This window comes from Oncorhynchus keta, chromosome 2, assembly GCF_023373465.1.
Source record: "Oncorhynchus keta strain PuntledgeMale-10-30-2019 chromosome 2, Oket_V2, whole genome shotgun sequence".
In the NCBI taxonomy this organism is placed as follows: Eukaryota; Metazoa; Chordata; class Actinopteri; order Salmoniformes; family Salmonidae; genus Oncorhynchus; species Oncorhynchus keta.
Window position 1 is genome coordinate 29,432,927 of NC_068422.1, and position 21,598 is coordinate 29,454,524.

A 21,598-nucleotide genomic window follows, 5' to 3' on the forward strand; every position below is an offset into this window, starting at 1 on the left:
TGTGTTGTGAAAAGGTAGGGGTGGTATACAGAAGATCCTCTTTTACCAATTATATTATGGCAAGAAAAGCTCAAATAAGCAAAGAGAAACAACCATCCATCATTACTATAAGACATGAAGGTCAGTCAATGTGGAACATTAAGAACTTTTAAAAGTTTCTTCAAGCGCAGTAGCAAAACCCATCAAGCACAATGAAGAAACTGGCTCTCATGAGAACCGCCACAGGAAAGGAAGACACATCCTCTGCTGCAGAGGATAAGTTCATTAGATTTACCAGCCTCAGAAATTGCAGCCCAAATAAATGCTTCACAGAGTTCAAGTAACAGACACATCTCAACATCAGCTGTTCAGAGGAGACTGCGTGAATCAGGCCTTCGTGGTCGAATTGCTGCAAAGAAACCACTACTAAAGGACACCAATAAGAAAAAGAGACTTGCTTGGGCCAAGAACCACCAGCAATGGACGTTAGACTGGTGGAAATCTGTCCTTTGGTCTGAAATCTGTCCGCCATGTCTTTGTGAGACGAAGAGGTGGTGAACGGATGATCTCGGAATGTGTACTTCCCACCATTAAGCATGGCGGAGGTCTGATAGTGTGGTTGTGCTATGCTGGTGACACTGTCGGGTAATCTACTTAGAATTCAAGGCACACTTAACCAGCATGGATACCACAACACACCATCCTATCTGGTTTGTGCTTAGTGGGACCATCATTTGTTTTTCAACAGGACAATGACCAAAAACACACCTCCAGGCTGTGTAAGGGCTATTATACCAAGAAGGAGAGTGATGGAGTACTGCATCAAATGACCTGGCCTCCACAATCACCCGACCTCAAACCAATTGAGATGGTTTGGGATGAGTTGGACCACAGAGTGAAGGAAAAGCAGCCAACAAGTGCTCAGCAAATGTGGGAACTCCTTCAAGACTGTTGGAAAAGCATTCCTCATGAAGCTGGTTGAGAGAATGCCAAGAGTCTGCAAAGCAGTCATCAACGCAAATGGTGGCTACTTTGAAGAATATCAAATATAAAATATATTTTGATTTGTTTAACACTTTTTTGGTTACTACATGATTCCATGTGTTATTTCTTAGTTTTGATGTCTTCACTATTATTCTATAATGTAGAAAACCCTTGAATTAGTAGGTGTGTCCAAACTTTGATTGGTACTTTAAATATTCATACCCCTGATGTTAGAATCACCTTTGGAAGCGATTACAACAAGTCTTTCTGGGTAAGTCTCTATGAGCTTTGCACACCTAGATTGTACAATATTTGAAAATGATCATTTTTTAAATTCTTCAAACTCTGTCAAGTTGGTTGTTGATCATTGCTGGACAACCATTTAAGTATTGCCATTAATTTCCAAGCCGATTTAAGTCAAAACTATATAACTAGGTCACTCAGGATCATTCGACGTCTTTGTAAGCAGCTCCAGTGTATATTTGGCCATGTGTTTTAGGTTATTGTCCTGCTGAAAGGTGAATTTGTCTCCCAGAGTTTGTTGGAAAGCAGACAAACAGGATTTTGCCTGTACCTATCTCTATTCCATTTATTTTTATCCCAAAAAACTCCCTTGTCATTGCCAATGACAAGCATACCCATAGCAGGATGCAGCCACCACCATGCTTGAAAATAAAGAGTGCTACTCAGTGATGTGTTGTGCTGGATTTGCCCCAAACATAATCATTTGTATTCAAGACATAAAATTAATTAATTTGCCACCTTTTTTGCTGTTTTACTGTAGTACCGTATTGCAAACAGGATGCATGTTTTGGAATATTTTTATTCTGTACAGACTTCCTTCTTTTCACTCGGTCATTTAAGTTAGTAATGTGAAGGAACTACAATGTTGTTGATCCATCCTCAATGCTTCAAAGCTGCAGATTTTTTTTGGTACCCTTTCCAAGATCAGTGCCTCAACACAATCCTGTCTCGGAGGTCTACGGACAATTCCTTCAACCTCATGGCTTGGTCTTTGCTCTGACATGCGCGGTCAACTGTGGTAGCTTAAAGTAGACAGGTTTGTGCCTTTCCAAATCATATCCAATCAATTTAATTCATCACAGGTGGAATCCAATCAAGTTGTAGAAACATCTCAAGGATGATCAATGGAAACAGGATGCACCTGAACTCAAAATCAAGTCTCAGAGCAAAGGATCTGTATACATATGTAAATAAGGTATGTGTTTTTATTTGTAATACATTTGCACAAATTTCTAAAAAACTGTTTTCGCTTTGTCTTTACTGGGTATTGTGTGGAGCTTTATGAGGAAACAAGTAATTTAATCAATTTTAGAATAAGTCTAATGCAACAAAATGTGGAAAAAGGGAAGGGATCTGAATAGTTTCTGAATGCACTGCATATACAGTATATACATTATTTTAATAGCAGGACAATCTAAAGTCCATTATCCCTCTGAAGAGTATGAATTAGGCTGTTTGAGAAAGTTTGAATCCTAAGTAACCTGCCTACACATTTTAAGTACAATACACCAACATAGCTACTTTAGTAGGTCAAAGCTGTGTGCTGGAAAAACTTGCTAGAGCATGGGTGGAGTATGCAGTGGTGCTGCTCCTGTGAATTTTCTTTCTTTCTGGCTTCAGACCAATGCCTATATCCCACATAAAATGTTGTTTTTAGTTTTTATTTTCTATGGTTTTTGATTATTCCCTGATATAAGTGGCTTCCCTTTTGCTTAAAGATTCATGTTAAATTATGCCTATTTCAGCCGCAATAGGGTTTTTGACTCACCAATTACACCAACTGTGCCAACTTTAATAAAGCCTAACACAGCAATACAAATAAAGTAAAACTACTCAACAATGACAAATGACATCAGAAATAATGTAGTTATTAGTATTTATTTTATATAATCAGCTGATTTTCCACAGGGAAGTGAAAATCCAGAAACCTATTTAAGCCAATATGGAGTAAACGGGAACAAATTTCCCTGATCTCTTTTAACAAGACAATTGAGCAACCTCCTGGAAAATACACAAATGATCAACATGTAACCTACCCATGAACTATTTACATACATTATTGTTGGTCACATTTGGTGGCTCGGAGAACAAGGCATTTAGTGACACAAACTGCTTGGTGTTCTAAACCAGCAGAGGGCCTGTGCTACTTCTCCCCCTGATATCCTAGACATCCACCTCGGTGAATACAACTTGGGATACGCCAAGGAGTGGCACTGGTGCGTCAGATGCGAGGATTTAAAGGTGGTCATCCAAATGTTTCCTGGGACAACAGTGGTTTTCTCTGATATCGCACAGCGGAGGAGCTGGATGTTCCAGTGGGACCAGAAGATAAACAAGTACATAGAGGGGGCCAGGCACTCCGTCAATCAGCTTGTGTATACATTTCAGGGAACACAATCCGCCACCCTGCCTTTAAGCAGTGTGTCCCTAGGATGTAGCATAGGGGTTGGGTATATCTGGCGGATGTGGGCAACAACATATTCATTGAGATTTGGTCTCTCCAGTCTCTACTGTTCTCTCCTCCATAGTAGCAAGAAGCATGCAATAGTACACACACCACACTCCTTATTGCCACTCAACAACGCTTTTTCAAGAGCCACCAAATAATTATAAATAAGCACACACCATGCATGCGTGTGCATGCCAGTGTGTGTGTCACGATTGGGAGGGGGGGTGTCAAAACTATATATGAAAGAGTCAGTTACATTAACCATTACGCTACGAACCCAGTCATGTATGCATTATCTCGAGACTATTTAAATAGACAGTCTGGTGATGACAGGAAGTTTTTGTTGCACTATGTTTTTGTTGTTCATTCACTCAGTACTGATTGGACGTTTATTTCTATTGCTGGGTTAAAAAAACAGTATCATAGCTAACCGAGTTAGCAAGCATAGCGTTGTCGTTTGACTGTGCAAAGGTCACGCAAGCAAGTAATGTTAGTGTTATTTAACCTGGGTGCACCCGCACCCGATGGCTACGTTTTACTTGGATGGCGACTTCAGGTTTACATTGAAAAGTAACTTCCCACTGTGTTAATCAGTCAGCACAAATGTGTATTAAAATGACAAGAAGAAAATTGCATTGACAGAAGGAACATACTGAATCAATGCACAAGGTAAGGGCTGTAACGTTAGCTTGCTACATTGCCAAGCAAGCAAGATTGACTAATGTATGGAGTAACCTTAGCTAACTTTGAGCAATGCCCATTGCATTTATTTTACATTAGCAGTGTGGAAGTTTCCCAAACTTGTGTTAACTTTAATTAGCTAGCTGTGCTTTGTGGAAGAATATGGGATATATTGTCAACATTGTGTTGTGCTGGTGCACAATCTGTCCATAAAGCTAATGTTACAGCCTTGTTGGCTTGTAGCTAGCTAGCTAACTTTACTGGCGAATGTTAGTTGGCTAGCTAACTGGCAATAGCAGCCAAGGATTTTCGCAATCTTATTTGTGCTTATTTGTTTGTGCTCTCAATCCTAAAATTGTTAAGTTCAATGGTCACTTTTTTATTAGAATTTTACCCCATTTTTCTCCCCAATTTCGTGATATCCAATTGCTATTTACGATCTTGTCTCATCGCTGCAACTCCCCAACTGGCTCGGGAGAGGCAAAGGTCGAGACATGCGTCCACTGAAACATTTAGAATTTGAGCTAGGTCGGCGCAGAAATACTCTGAAAACTGATTTGCTAACGACCATGTTAAAAACCTGTTTTTTGTTCTCTGTAATGGCCGGGCGCCTCATGATGAGAGGCGGGGAGTGTGCTGTGCTCCAAGTTGATTTGCAATTGGTGTCATATTGTCTTTGAAAAGCAAGATCTATTATCATATCTATGTCAGTCAGAAAGGATCTTGTTCCAAGGTACTTTTTTATCAGTGCTGGATTATGGTGATATTGTCTATATGCAGACCTCAGCAAGTAATTTCAACTCTGGACACAGTATCACGGTGCTTTAAGATTTATCACAAATGCTATATCACCATCCCATCACTGTGATTTGTATGCCATGGTGCAATGGACCGCAGTCTACACCAGGAGGCTAGAGCACTGGTAGACTTTTGTGTATAAACATTGATAGGGCAACTCCCTCTAACTCTGTTCTTTACTGACCAGATCAGTCAACACAGTCTTCGTTCACAGTCTCTGCTCTCCTTGTCTATTCCTTCATCCTGGATCAAGCTCAAAAGATATTAAAGTTAGGGGAGTTAGTGTCCTTGCCTGTTTTTAAGACTGATCGACAACACAGTTTTTGATAGCTGCAGTTGTTTTTAATCTTCAAATGGGTCTGTAACTTGTGACACTGTCTTGTGTGTGTGCCTTTTTATTTTTTATTTTATACCTTGCTATTTCCCTGTTTTGCCTTCTTGCCAGGTCACCCTGGCAAAATAGGTTTTTAATGCCAAATGGGTCTTACCTGGTTAAATAAATGTTAAACAAAAAAATAAAAATAATAGGGAGATGTTAATTTAACATTGAGCTTCAGTCCCCAGAATAATATTATTCATATATTGAAATAAAGACAACCATAGAGATAGAACAAAACAATTGTTTTACTTCTATGGAGACAACTGATCTACTAAATGTCTGTCTGCACTCAAATCATTACATTTACAAATTACTATCTTTAAATTACTTTAAATACTTTTTTATTTTCCTTTTTTTAAATGTTTTTGATCTGACTAATTTACAGGCCATGCTATCCATTTTCTGTAGTGGCTTTTGAATTTATACCAAGACAGTTGAGTTGTGTGTATAGCAGCAAAGAGCACCACCAGGGAACCAAACTAAAGCTAGCTGCCTTAATGGTCCACATTATAATTCAATTCCAAAAACATCAGACTAAGTCTACTGATGCAAATTTCCTCCTCTTAAATCATCCAGTTTTCTGCTTTGTTTTGAAGGATTTGCAGATCATATACATTCCCAAAAGTCTATTATACCGGATAACAATATATTGAAATGCCAAATTTGCATGCAGCTTAGCTGTCAGGATAGGAGTTATAAGCCCACACACACCCAGTCTTGTATAACTAACCTTGTGGGGACACACAATTCAGTCCCATTCACAATCCTATTTTCTCGAACCCCAAACCCAAACCCAAAAACCTAACCTTAACCCTGAAACTAACCCTAGCCCCGAAACCTAACACTGATTCTAACCTTAACCCAAACCCCATAGAAATAGCATTTGACCTTGTGGCGACTACAAAGTTTCCCCAGTTGGTCAAAACTTTGTTATTTTACTATTGTGTGTGTGTGGACATGTTTAACTATACTTCTGGAGATCAGAAGTCTACTATTGTGTAAACTTGGCACATGTAGTTCAGCTTTAATATTGCAGATTGTAGCCTCCATCAATGTAATTGCCTGCATCATTTCCAATCCCCCATATATTGTTTTGTAAATGTATACAGTACCAGTCAAAAGTTTGGACAAACCTACTCATTCATGGGTTTTTCTTTATTTGTACTATTTTTCTACATTGTAGAATAATAGTGAAGACATCAAAACTATTAAATAACACAAATGGAATAATTTAGGAAACAAAGTGTTAAACAAATATATTTTAGATTCTTCAAAGTAGCCACCCTTTGCTTTGCACAAAATTGGCATTCTCTCAACCAGCTTCACCTGGAATGCTTTTCCAACAGTTCCCACATATGCTGAGCACATGTTGGCTGCTTTTCCTTCACTCTGCGGTCCAACTCATCCCAAACCATCTCAATTGGGTTGAGGTCAGGTGATTGTGGAAGCCAGGTCATCTGATGCAGCACTGCATCACTCTCCTTCTTGGTCAAATAGCCCTTAAATAGCCTGGAGGTGTGTTGGGTCATTGTCCTGTTGAAAAAAAAATGATAGTCCCACTAAGCACAAACCAGATGGGATGGCGTATCACTGCAGGCTAAGTGTGCCTTGAATTCTAAATAAGTCACCGACAGTGTCACCAGCAAAGCACCCCCACAATATCACCCTTCCTCCTCCATGCTCACAAAGACATGGCGATTGGAACCAAAAATCTCAAATTTGGACTCATCAGACCAAAAGGACAGATTCCCACCGGTCTAATGTCCATTGCTCGTGTTTCTTGGCCCAAGCAAGTCTCTTCTTATTATTGGTATCCTTTTGTGGTGGTTTCTTTGCAGCAATTCGGCCATGAATACCTGATTCACACAGTCTCTTCTATACAGTTGATGTTGAGATGTGTCTGTTACTTGAACTCTGAAATATTTATTTGGGCTGCAATTTCTGAGGCTGGTAACTCTAATGAACTTATCATCTGCAGCAGAGGTAACTCTGGGTCTTCCTTTCCTGTGGCGCTCCTCATGAGAGGTAGTTTCAGCGCTTGATGGTTTTTGCAACTGCACTTGAAGAAACATTTTAAGTTCTTGAAATGTTCTGCATTAACTGACCTTCATGTCTTAAAGTAATGATGGACTGTTGTTTCACTGGCTGAATGACGACATTAATAACATACAGCTGGCGGGTTATACACTATCGGCAGGATAGATCAGCAGCCTCTGGTAAGACACGGGGCGGGGGCCTATGCATGTAACAGCTGGTGCACAATATCTAAGGAAGTCTCAAGGTTTTGCTCACCTGAGGTAGAGTATCTCATGATAAGCTGTTGACCACACTATCTACCTAGTGAGATTTCATATGTATTTTTTGTAGATGTCTACATACCACCACAGACCGATGCTGGCACTAAAACTGTACTCAATGAGCTGTATACCGCCATAAGCAAACAAGAAAATACTCATCCAGAGGCGGCGCTCCTTGTGGCCGGGGACATTAATGCAGGGAAACTTAAATCGGTTTTACCTCATTTCTATCAGCATGTTAAATGTGCAACCAGAGGGAGAAAAAAACTCTAGACCACCTTTACTCCACACACAGAGACCCGTACAAAGCTCTCTCTCGCCCTCCATTTGGCAAATCTAACCATAATTGTATCCTCCTGATTCCTGAGTACAAGAAAAATTAAAGCAGGAAGCACCAGTGACTCAGTCAATAAAAAAGTGGTCAGATGAAGCAGATGCTAAACTCCAGGACTGTTTTGCTAGCACAGACTGGAATATGTTCCAGGATTCTTCCGGTGGCATTGAGGATCAGGAACACATCAGTCACTGGCTTTATCAATAAGTGCATCGAGGATGTTGTCCTCACAGTGACTGTACGTACATACCCCAACCAGAAGCCATGGATTAAGGCAACATTTGCACTGAGCTAAAGGGTAGAGCTGCCACATTCAAGGAGTGGGACTCTAACCCGGAAACTTATAAGAATGTGCCCTCCAACGAACCATCATACAGGCAAAGTGTCAATACAAGACTAAGATTGAATCGTACTACACCGGCGCCGACACTTGTCGGATGTGGCAAGGCGGGCAAACTATTACAGACTACAAAGGGAAACACAGCCAAGATCTACCCAGTGACACGAGCCAGACGAGCGAAATAACTTATATTCTCACTTCGATGCAAGTAACACTGAAACATGCATGAGAGCATCAGCTGTTCCGGATGAATGTGTGATCACGCTCTCCGAACCCGATGTGAGTAAGACCTTTAAAACCTGTTGAGGCTAGGGGGCAGCATTTTCACTTTTGGATGAAAGGCGTGCCCAGAGTAAACGGCCTCCTACTCTTTCCCAGATGGGAATATATGCATAGTATTATTACTGGTGGATAGAAAACACTCTGAAGTTTCTAAAACTGTTTGAATTATGTCTGTGAGTATAACAGAACTCATATGGCAGACAAAAACCTGAGAAGAAATCCAAACAGGAAGTGAGAACTCAATTTAGAAAACAGTGCCATTTGAAGTCCAGCTTAGATATGGATGTGTATGCACTTCCTAGGGCTTCCACAAGATGTCACCGTCTTTAGATTCTGGTTGTATGATTCTACTATAAAGGAGGGGCTCATAATAGCTCTTTGAGTGGGTGGTCTGGCAGAAAGCCTCGGTTTCAATGCGCGCAGTCACGAGAGAGTGTTCTTGTGTTCCAATGGGTTTCTTCAGACAATGAAATTCTCCAGTTGGAACCTTATTGCTGATTAATGCTTAAAACATCCTAAATATGGATTGCATACATCATTTGACTTGTTTCTACGACCTGTAACGGAACTTTTTGAGTTTTTGTCTGGAGGAATTGCTCGTGCTTTTTGAGGATTGAATGCTGGGCTGAACAAGCTAACAACAAGTGGCTAAATGATGGGCTTTATGGAACTTTATGGAACAAATCAGTCATTTATTGTCGAACTGGGATTCCTGGAACTGCCTTGTGATGATGATATTCAAAGGTAAGTGAATATTTCTAGTGTTTTTTGTAGCTTCTGTTGACGCCAAAATGGCAGCTATTTCTTTGGGTTCTGAGCGCCGTTCTCAGATTATTATTTTCCTGTAAAGTTATTTTTTTTTAAATCTGACACAGCGGTTGCATAGAGGATACGTTTATCTTTAATTCTGTGAATAACACTTGCATATTTTATCAATGTTTATTGTGAGTATTTCTGCAAAATCACCGGATGTTTTGGAATCAAAACATTACTGCACGTAACGCGCCAATGTAAACTGAGTTTTTTATATATATATATACAGTGGGGCAAAAAAGTATTGAGTCAGCCACCAATTGTGCAAGTTCTCCCACTTAAAAAGATGAGAGAGGCCTGTAATTTTAAATAAGTATTTGGTCAATAACAAAAGTTTATCTCAATACTTTGTTATATACCCTTTGTTGGCAATGACAGAGGTCAAACGTTTTCTGTAAGTCTTCACAAGGTTTTCACACACACTTGCTGGTATTTTGGCCCATTCCTCCATGCAGATCTCCTCTAGAGCTGTGATGTTTTGGGGCTGTTGCTGGGCAACACGGACTTTCAACTCCCTCCAAAGATTTTCTATGGGGTTGAGTGAGATCTGGAGACTGACTAGGCCACTCCAGGACCATGAAATGCTTCTTACGAAGCCACTCCTTCGTTGCCTGGGCGATGTGTTTGGGATCATTGTCATGCTGAAAGACCCAACCACGTTTCATCTTCAATGCCCTTGCTGATGGAAGGAGGTTTTCACTCAAAATCTCACGATACATGGCCCCATTCATTCTTTCCTTTACACGGATCAGTCGTCCTGGTCCCTTTGCAGAAAAACAGCCCCAAAGCATGAGGTTTCCACCCCCATGCTTCACAGTAGGTTTGGTGTTCTTTGGATGCAACTCAGCATTCTTTGTCCTCCAAACACGACGAGTTGAGTTTTTACCAAAAAGTTATATTTTGGTTTCATCTGACCATATGACATTCTCCCAATCTTCTCCTGGATCATCCAAATGCTCTCTAGCAAACTTCAGACGGACCTGGACATGTACTGGCTTAAGCAGGGGGACACGTCTGGCACTGCAGGATTTGAGTCCCTGACGGCGTAGTGTGTTACTGATGGTACGCTTTGTTACTTTGGTCCCAGCTCTCTGCAGGTCATTCACTAGGTTCCCTCGTGTGGTTCTGGGATTTTTGCTCACCGTTCTTGTGGTCATTTTGACTCGACGGGTGAGATCTTGCGTGGAGCCCCAGATCGAGTGAGATTAGCAGTGGTCTTGAATGTCTTCCATTTCCTAATAATTGCTCCCACAGTTGATTTCTTCAAACCAAGCTGCTTACCTATTGCAGATTCAGTCTTCCCAGCCTGGTGCAGGTCTACAATTTTGTTTCTGGTGTCCTTTGACAGCTCTTTGGTCTTGGTCATAGTGGAGTTTGGAATGTGACTGTTTGAGGTTGTGGACAGGTGTCTTTTATACTGATAAGTTCAAACAGGTGCCATTAATACATGTAACGAGTAGATGACAGAGTAGCCTCTTAAAGAAGAAGTTACAGGTCTGTGAGAGCCAGAAATCTTGCTTGTTTGTAGGTGACCAAATACTTATTTTCCACCATAATTTGCAAATAAATTCATTAAAAATCCTACAAAGTGATTTTCTAGATTTTTTTTTCTCATTTTGTCTGTCATAGTTAAAGTGTACCTATGATGAAAATGGCAGGCCTCATCTAATCTTTTTAAGTGGGAGAACTTGCACAATTGGTGGCTGACAAAATTCTTTTTTTGCTCCACTGTATGTATGTATATATGTATATATATATATATGTGTGTATATTATTGAACAAAACACACAATACATGTATAACATGATGGCCTATGAGTGTCATCTGATGGAGATAATCAATGGCTTTTGTGACTGTGAAAAATGGCTTTGTTTTTGCATTATTTAACCTGTTACTCCTACCCCCTACTTTTTCGAACATTCTGTTAAAAATCGCGCAACATTTCAGCGCCCTGCTGCTCATGCCAGGAATATAGTATATGCATATGATTAGTATGTGTGGATAGAAAACACTCAGACGTTTATAAAACTGCTTAAATCACGGCTGTGACTATAACAGAACGTGCGTTTCATCGGAAAGCGCAGGAAAATCTGATCACTGAAAATTGGAAAATATATCAATGCGCCACTTGCATGTATTGTCTATGGGAAAGCAAATTACCTGGAGCCGAGATTGCAATTCCTACAGCTTCCACACAATGTCAACAGTCTTGTCATTTGCCTAGGCTTTGTTTCTTGGTCAAACGAAGAAGAGACAGCCCATTTCTTCAGGTCTCGGACCGGATATTTTGGTTGAGATTTACCCGGACATTATTTCCAGACGTACCCCTATACAATATACATTGCCTCGTGATCAATTTGATCGCTTATTAACGTTTACGAATACCTAAAGTTGCATTACAAAAGTATTTCGAAGTGTTTTGTGAAAGTTTATCGTCAACTTTTTTTAATTAAAAAAAAATGACGTTACGTTAAAAGACGCTATTTTTTTCGTTTATCACACAGTCTTCATAGATCGATATCTAGGCTATATATGGACCGATTTAATCGGAAAAAAAGACCCAATAGTGATTATGGGACATCTAGGAGTGCCAACAAAGAAGATGGTCAAAGGTAATGAATGTTTTATATTTTATTTGTGCGGTTTGTGTAGCGCCGACTATGCTAATTATTTTGTTTACGTCCCCTGCGGGTCTTTTGGGGTGTTACATGCTATCAGATAATAGCTTCTCATGCTTTCGCCGAAAAGCATTTTAAAAATCTGACTTGTTGCCTGGATTCACAACGAGTGTAGCTTTAATTCAATACCCTGCATGTGTATTTTAATGAACGTTTCAGTTTTAACTAGTACTATTAGCATTTAGCGTAGCGCATTTGCATTTCCAGATGTCTAGATGGGACGCCTGCGTGTCAGGTAGGAGCAAGAGGTTAAACCAAATTGAACATGTTTCATTATTTACTTGAGGCTAAATTGATTGTTTTGATGTATTATATTAAGTTAAAATAAGTGTTCATTCAGTATTGTTGTAATTGTCATTATTACAAATAAATAAAAATTAAATTGGCCGATTAATCGGCTTATTTGGTCCTCCAATAATTGGTATCGGCGTTGAAAAATCATAATCGGTCGACCTCTACTCAGGAGACTGAAAAGATTTGGCATGGGTCCGCAGATCCTCAAAAGGTTTTACAGCTGCACTATCGAGAGCATCCAGAAGGGTTGCATCACTGTCTGGTACGGCAACTGCTCGGCCTCCGACTACAGAGGGTAGTGCGTATGGCCCAGTACATCACTGGGGCCAAGCTTTCTACCATCCAGGACCTCTGTACCAGGCGGTGTCAGAGGAAGGCCCTAAAAATTGTCAGACTCCCACCACACTAGTCATACTGTTCTCTCCGCTACCGCACAGCAAGCGGTACCAGAGCGCCAAGTATATGTCCAAAAGGCTTCTAAATAGCTTCTACCTCCAACCCATAAGTCTCCTGAACAGCTAATCAAATGGCTTCACAAACTACTTGCATTGCCCCCCCCACACTTCTGCTACTCTCTGTTATTATCTATGCATAGTCACTTCAATGACTCTACCTACATGTACATATTACCTCGACACCTGTGCCCCCGCACATTGACTCTGTACCGGTACCCCCCTGTATATAGCCCCACTATTGTTATTTACTGGTGCTCTTTAATTATTTGTTATTCTTATCTCTTACTTTTTTTTCTCTTATAACTGCATTGTTGGTTAAGGTCTTGTATGTAAAATTTCCCTGTAAGGTCTACCTGCACCTGTTGTATTCGGCGCATGTGACAAATAACATTTGACTTGATTTGATTTGAAAAGCCATGGTAACGATCATCATGTCTCAATCAAACTAGAGATGGATGATCATGAGATATGTCAGATTACATCACGAAACTTGTCAAGTCAACACCAATCCCTATTACTAGCCACTCTATGGACCTAATTGACCTTTTAAGGACATGACTTTTGACACATTCATTTTGGTGGGAATTCTCAAGGGAAAATCACAGGGAAAATAGAGCCCCCATGGGTGTTTTTTTCTGGTTTCATGTTATAGTTATGGAGCGTGAGAACAGATGTATTATCTCTTAGCCCTCAGAGGATGAATGGTCCCACATGCACCGTAGATAGCTGTATCATCCCCTAGTCGGTGTACAGTTCTCTTATCTGTATTGACTCACATGTTGGGGACATTTACTGCAGAATCAAGGCTTGTTACACACACACACACACAAAGTCATCTCAGCAATGATTTACACTACCAGCCAAAAGCTTTATAACACCTACTCATTCATAGTTTTTTCTTTATTTTTACTATTTTCTACATTGTAGAATAATAATGAAGATATCAAAAACTATGTAATAACACATATGGAATCATGTAGTAACCAAAAAAAGTCTAAACAAATCCAAATATATTTTATATTTGAAATTCTTCAAATAGCTACCCTTTGCCTTGATGACAGCTTTGCACACTCTTGGCATTCTCTCAACAAGCTTCAAAAGGTAGTCACTACCTGTGGAATTTATTTTCTTCTTAATGCTTGGGGGCGGGGTGGGTATACAGAAGACAGCTCTATTTGATAAAATACCAAGTTCAATTTATGGCAAGAACAGCTCAAATAAGCAAAGAGAAACAACAGTCCATCATTACATTAAGACATGAAGGTCAGTCAATACAGAACATTGCAAAAACCATCAAGCGCTATGATTTTATTCTCTGAGGCTGATTGCATGCGCAGACCAGCTGGCTGGTGTGTTTACGGACATATTCAACCACTCCCTATCCCAGTCTGCTGTCCCCACATGCTTCAAGATGGCCACCACTATTCCTGCACCTAAGAAGGAAGAGATAACTGAACTAAATGACTACAGCACCGTAGCACTCACTTCTGTCATCATGAAGTACTTTGAGATACTATTCAAGCATCATATCACCTCCAACCTTACAGGGTACCCAACACCCACTTCAGTTTGCATTCCGTCCTAACAGGTCCACAGACGATGCAATCACCATCACACTGCCCTATCCCATCTGGACAAGAGGAATACCTATGTAAGAATGCTGTTCGTAGGGCCTCCCGGGTGGTGCAGTGGTTAAGGGCGCTGTACTGCAGCGCCAGCTGTACCACCAGAGTCCCTGGGTTCGTGCCCAGGCTCTGTTGTAACCGGCCGCGACCGGGAGGTCCGTGGGGCGACGCACAATTGGCCTGGCGTCGTCCGGGTTAGGGAGGGCTTGGTCAGTAGGGATGTCCTTGTCTCATCGCGCTCCAGCGACTCCTGTGGCGGGCCGGGCGCAGTGCCCGCTAACCAAGGTTGCCAGGTGCATGGTGTACCCTCCAACACATTAGTGCGGCTGGCTTCCGGGTTGGATGCGCGCTGTGTTAAGAAGCAGTACGGCTGGTTGGGTAGTGTATCGGAGGACTTTCAACCTTCGTCTCTCCCGAGCCCATACGGGAGTTGTAGCGATGAGACAAGATAGTAGCTACTACAACAATTGGATACCACACAATTGGGGAGAAAAAGGGGTAAAATTCACAAAAAAAAAGAATGCTGTTCGTTGACTAAAGCTCAGCATTTCACCCTCCAAGCTCATCATCAAGCCCTGTGCAATTGGGTCCTGGACTTCACCACCCGAGGTGGTGAAGGAAACAACATCTCCACCTCGCTGACCCTCAACACTGGGGCCCCCTCCTGTACTCCCTGCTCAACCATGGCTGCGTTGCCATACACGCCTCCAACTCCATCATCAAGTTTACTGACTGGGCTTGATTACCAACGACGACGAGGTGAGGGCACTGTGGTGTCAGGAAAACAACCTCTCACTCAACAAAACAAAGGAGATAGTCGTGGACTTCAGGAAGCGCACCCCTCCCCCCTATCCACACCGAATGGACAGTAGTGGAGAAAGTGTAACCTTTTTTAAGTTCCTCGGCGTACACATCAACCACAATCGAGAGCATCCTGTCGGGCTGTATCACAGCCTGGTACGGCAACTGCTCCGCCCTCAACCGCAAGGCTCTCCAGAGGGTAGTGCGATCTGCACAACACATCACTGGGGGTAAACTACCTGCCATGCATGACACCTACAGCACCCGATGTCACAGGAAGACAAAAAAGGTCAAAGATCCAGAATCCAGAAGGCGAGGTCAGTACAGAGACTGAAGAACAGCTTCTATTTCAAGGCCATCAGACTGCTAAACAGCAATCACTAACTCAGAGGCTGCTGCCTATATGGAGACCCAATCACTGTCCACTTTAACAAATGGATCACTAATCACTTTAAATAATGTCACCTTAATAATGTTTACATATCTTACATTACTCATATAATATGTATATACTGCATTTTATACCATCTATTGCACCTATGCCGCTTGGCCATCGCTCATCCATATATTTATATGTACATATTCTCATTCACCCCTTTTAGATGTGTGTGTATTAAGCAGTTGTTGGGGAACTGTTAGATTACTTGTTAGATATTACTGCACTGTCCAAACCAGAAGCACTTCACTACACCCGCATTATCTCAAACTTTGTGTTTTTTGTTTCGAACCACCATGTCTTTGTGAGTCGCGGTGTCGGTGAATGGATGATCTCTGCATGTGTATTTCCCACCGTAAAGTATGGAGGAGGTGTTATGGTGTGGGTGTGCTTTGCTGGTGACACTGTCTCTGATTTATTTAGAATTCAAGGCACACTTAACCAGCATGGCTACCACAGCGTTCTGCAGCGTTACGCATCCCATCTGGTTTGGGCTTAGTGGGACTATCATTTGTTTTTCAACAGAACAATAACCCAACACACCTCCAGGCTGTGTAAGGGCTATTTTACCAAGAAGGAGAGTGATGGAGTACACAATCAGATGACCTATCCTCCAACCCCAACCAAATTGAGATGGTTTGGGATGAATCGGACTGCAGCGTGAAGGAAAAGCAGCCAACAAATGCTCAGCATATGTGGGAACTTCTTCAAGAATGTTGAGAAATCATTCCAGGTGAAGCTGGGTGAGAGAATGCCAAGAGTATGCAAAGCTGTCATCAAATGCAAAGGTTGGCTATTTGAAGAATCTCAAATATAAAATATATTTTGAACCTTTTTGGTTACTACATGATTCCATGTTTTATTTCGTAGTTTTGATGTCTTTACTATTATTCTACAAAGTAAAAAATATTACAAATAAAGAAAAACCCTTGACTGAGTAGGTGTTCCAAAACTTTTGACCGGTAGTGTATGTGTTGTTGACCCAACTGATGTGGTGTGGTAGTAGATGGCACACACTGTAATGTGTTTTGAGTATATGGGAGAAGAAAGAAAAAAAATCGCTATTTATACAATGGTTTGGAATTCCCATTGTTAGATCCTATCCTGCCCATGATATACTAGACAACATACACATGGCCAGTACATTCATAAAAGTGCCATTGTTTACATCAACTTTAAAAAAAATGTATTTATTTAACCTTTATTTATTAAGTCAGTTAAGAAAAAATCTTATTTACAATGACTCCATCCGAACACGAATAATTTTGCACGCCCAATTTTTCAGTTTTTGATTCGTTAAAAAAGTTTGAAATATCCAATAAATGTCGTTCCACTTCATGATTGTGTCCCACTTGTTGTTGATTCTTCACAAAAAAATACAATTTTATATCTTTATGTTTGAAGCCTGAAATGTGTCAAAAGGTCGCAAAGTTCAAGCGGGCCGAATACTTTCGCAAGGCACTGTATATAGGACAGGTAATCAAGGAGGTGATGGAGTCCAGGTGAGTGTCATAATGCGCTGATGCACGTACCAATGGTGACAGGTGTGCGCCATAACGAGCACCCTTGTGACCTAGAGGCCGGAGAGGGAGCACACATGACAGTACTCCTTCCCCGACGCCGACCAAAATGACGATCCCGGGGATCAGGAGCGGACACACCTGCTAAGGCGCGGGAACCTGTCGATCCAGCTGAGGCGCGGGAGCATGGCGACCTAGAGCGCCGGAGAGAGAGCATACGTGACAGTACCCCCTCCCTTGCACGTTCGGCTCCATCCGCAGGACGCCAACCACAGGGACGTTCCCGGGGATCAGGAGCGGACCGGTCGCCTCCGCTTAAGCTCAGAAACCTGATGAACCGGCTGAGGCGTGAGAGCCTGATGAGCTGGCTGAGACCTCCCCGGTTGCCTCGGTTGAGGCACGGGAACCTGTCGAGTCCGCCGAGGCATGGGGAGCCTGTCGAGTCCGCCGAGGCATGGGGAGCCTGACGAGTCCGCCGAGGCATGGGGAGCCTGTCGAGTCCGCCGAGGTCTGGGGAGCCTGACGAGCCCGCCGAGGCATGGGGAGCCTGTCGAGTCCGCCGAGGCATGGGGAGCCTGTCGAGTCCGCCGAGGTCTGGGGAGCCTGACGAGCCCGCCGAGGCATGGGGAGCCTGTCGAGCCCGCCGAGGCCTGGGGAGCCTGTCGAGTCCGCCGAGGCATGGGGAGCCTGTCGAGTCCGCCGAGGCATGGGGAGCCTGTCGAGTCCGCCGAGGCATGGGGAGCCTGACGAGTCCGCCGAGGCATGGGGAGCCTGTCGAGTCCGCCGAGGCATGGGGAGCCTGTCGAGTCCGCCGAGGCATGGGGAGCCTGTCGAGTCCGCCGAGGCATGGGGAGCCTGACGAGTCCGCCGAGGCATGGGGAGCCTGTCGAGTCCGCCGAGGCATGGGGAGCCTGTCGAGTCCGCCGAGGCATGGGGAGCCTGTCGAGTCCGCCGAGGCATGGGGAGCCTGTCGAGTCCGCCGAGGCATGGGGAGCCTGTCGAGTCCGCCGAGGCATGGGGAGCCTGTCGAGTCCGCCGAGGCATGGGGAGCCTGTCGAGTCCGCCGAGGCATGGGGAGCCTGTCGAGTCCGCCGAGGCATGGGGAGCCTGTCGAGTCCGCCGAGGCCTGGGGAGCCTGACGAGTCCGCCGAGGCATGGGGAGCCTGTCGAGTCCGCCGAGGCATGGGGAGCCTGTCGAGTCCGCCGAGGCATGGGGAGCCTGTCGAGTCCGCCGAGGTCTGGGGAGCCTGACGAGTCCGCCGAGGCATGGGGAGCCTGTTGAGTCCGCCGAGGCATGGGGAGCCTGTCGAGTCCGCCGAGGTCTGGGGAGCCTGACGAGCCCGCCGAGGCATGGGGAGCCTGTCGAGCCCGCCGAGGCCTGGGGAGCCTGACGAGCCCGCCGAGGCCTCCCAGGTAGCTCCGGTTATGACACCCGGACCCGACATCGCCTCCAAAACAAAACAACAAAAAACTCCCTGATGCTTCCCTTTGGTGAGGCGTCATTCTGTAACGATGTATGCTGAGAGTCGGGAAGCAATCTCAGGGAGTGAGTGTTTTTGTATTATGTTTAATTTATTTATTAAAACACTCTCACTCTCTGAATTTGCTTCCCGACTCTCAGCGCACATCGTTACAATGCCACTTGGCTTCACCTCATGGCTATGACCACATCACAGCAATGATAAAAATGTCATAACATGTGGCCTATGCTGTATTATTGCTTAAATTAATCATAACTATTGTTATTAATACTTGATAGTCTGTGTACAGCCTTTCCTATGGGTATGTTTACATTGATTTGCTCAAAGCCTTTGTATAAAATTAAAAATTAAAACCTTTATCCTGTTATTTCAGTACATTATGTGTATATATTATACATTATATGTACAACACCTGCATGCATTTCAGTATTACGTGTTTGCATTGTGGCTGTAGCTTACAAACTTGTCCTTGATTAAATTAAACATGTTACATGTTTGGTTGCAGCTGGGTCATTTTTTAATTGTGGTGGCATTTGGTCATGGCATTTTGGGAAAAAAACTAACTTTTCTAAAATATATTTTTTATTGAAATATATTTGTGTATGTCATTCCATTCTAAATCAACCAATATGATTAATGATTTTAAATTATTTTTGACATTGTGCCACCAGCAGAAGTAGTAATGATGGAAACACAGCGGGTTACCACTGATCTGATTTAAATCCTGCCCAAAGTTGCTCTGGGCGGAAGATGAAAAGGGATAAGAGAGTAAGAGAAAGATTTAGACATGAAAGATAAGCAGAGGAGACAAGGAAGATAAAAGGGCAAGAACAGAAATGAGAAAAGAAAGAGTTTGAACGGTAGGGAGGAAGAAGGGTGGTCTTGTGAACCAACCTTATCACTTAGACAAAACAGACTGGTGAAAATAAATATCAGGCTGGTTCTACGAGGCGAAAAGAAAATTGGGTGCTCCAAAACATTACACTGACCCTCTTCCGCAGGTTGTAAGTGAGCAGCAGGTTCCGTGAAAAGTGGTTAGAGAAGGCCGTGTAGAACTCCAGAACCTTCTGCAGGGCGTCCCGTTTGATGACATGGAGATCACAGTAGGTCAGGGCACGCACGTTGGCACAAGCCTGGGTCAGGGTCACCTCCTTCCAGAACACATCCCCAAACACGTCCCCCTTACCTGCAAAGAGAGAGAGAGCACCGATTTAAGATATTACTTCTAAGATCTAACAGATTTTCCATCTGAGATTTACTTCTGAATTATTATTTTAAATATGATTTCAGAAATATTTTTTTAATTGCAGAGAGAAAGCAGCTAAGATGGCCTCTTTATAACGGAAACCTAACAATGATTAGTTTATCCCAGTGTGACTTTGTCTGAGATGTGAAAACGTGTGTTTGTGCCCTTAGCTAATGCTTTGACTCAGCAGAAAAACAAAGTCACATGGCACACAGGAAATCCTGGGTCAGACCTGTCAATCACACCAACAAAAGCCTGTTTGAACCCAATAACTTTCTTGGCCAAAACACAAAACAAGTTGATGAGAGTGAATTAACAATGACAAACCATAACCAGACCAGTGGAGGCTCCTTGGAGGAGGAAACTATACAAAATATGTTCACGTCACCAAATAATTGATTAAAACACACTGTTTTGCAATGATCTACATGGTGTAGCCAGAGGACCGCAAGTTTCCATCCTCCTCTGGGTACATTGACTTCAACACAACCTAGGAGGCGCATGGTTCTCACCCCCTTCCATAGACTTACACAGTAATTATGACAACTTCCAGATGACATCCTCCAACCTATCAGAGCTTTTGCAGCATGAACTGACATGTCCACCCAATCAAAGGATCAAAGAATGAATCTAGCACTGAAAGTATAAGCAACATCTGTGGCATTGTGTTCTGTGAAAAAAAATCACATTTTAGAGGGGCTTTTTATTGTCCCCAGGACAAGGTGCACCTGTGTAATGATCATACTGTTTAATCAGCTTCTTGATATGCCACACCTGTAAGGTGGATGGATTATCTTGGCAAAGGAGAAATGCTCACTAACAGGGATGTAAACAAATGTGTACACAAAATTTGATAGTTTTTTTGTGAGTTATGGAACATTTCTGGGATCTTTTATTTCAGCTCATGAAACATGGAACCAACACTTTAGTGCGTATATATTTTTTGTCCTCCCAACACTTTTGTCCCTCCCTCATCAACCTCCACTGACAGAGACACTATGTACATTTGTTCTGATCACTGCGTCTGGTTTCTGAGAGGATCCGATTTGTGATTCTATGAAATTGAACTTAAATGTATGAGCATATAAAAAAAGCGCAGACATAATTTCACGACACAATACCTAAATGTAAAGCTGTCCAAGTACTGATCATTTAAAATTAACTACAGTTGAAGACAGAAGTTTACATACACTTAGGTTGGAGTTATTAAAACTTGTTTTTCAACCACCCCACAAATTTCTTGTTAACAAACTATAGTTTTGGCAAGTTAGGACATCTACTTTGTGAATGACAAGTAATTTTGCCAACAATTGTTTACAGACAGATTATTTCACTTATAACTAACTCACTGTATCACAATTCCAGTGGGTCAGAAGTTTGACTGTGCCTTTAAACAGCTTGGAAAATTCCAGAAAATTATGTCATGCTTTAGAAGCTTCTGATAGGCTAATTGACATCATTTGAGTCAATTGGAGGTGTACCTGTGGATGTATTTCAAGGCCTACCTTCAAACTCAGTGCCTCTTTGCTTGACTTCATGGGAAAATCAAAAGAAACGAGCCAAGACTTCAGAAAAACAATTGTAGACCTCCACAAGTCTGGTTCATCCTTGGGAGCCATTTACAAACGCCTGAAGGTACCACGTTCATCTGTACAAACAATAGTATGCAAGTATAAACACAATGGGACCACGCAGCCGTCAT

At 42.5% G+C, this 21,598-nt stretch overlaps 1 protein-coding gene across 1 annotated transcript in view; it reads right to left on the reverse strand.

The window, feature by feature from the left end:
- LOC118398887 (potassium voltage-gated channel subfamily H member 1-like) overlaps positions 1–21,598 on the reverse strand; it is a 102,083-nt gene that overhangs the window by 12,928 nt on the left and 67,557 nt on the right. Inside the window, exon 12 of the mRNA XM_052474930.1 lies at positions 19,640–19,836. Within this exon, the coding sequence (XP_052330890.1) occupies positions 19,640–19,836 (197 nt within the window). The remainder of the gene's footprint in view (positions 1–19,639; positions 19,837–21,598) is intronic.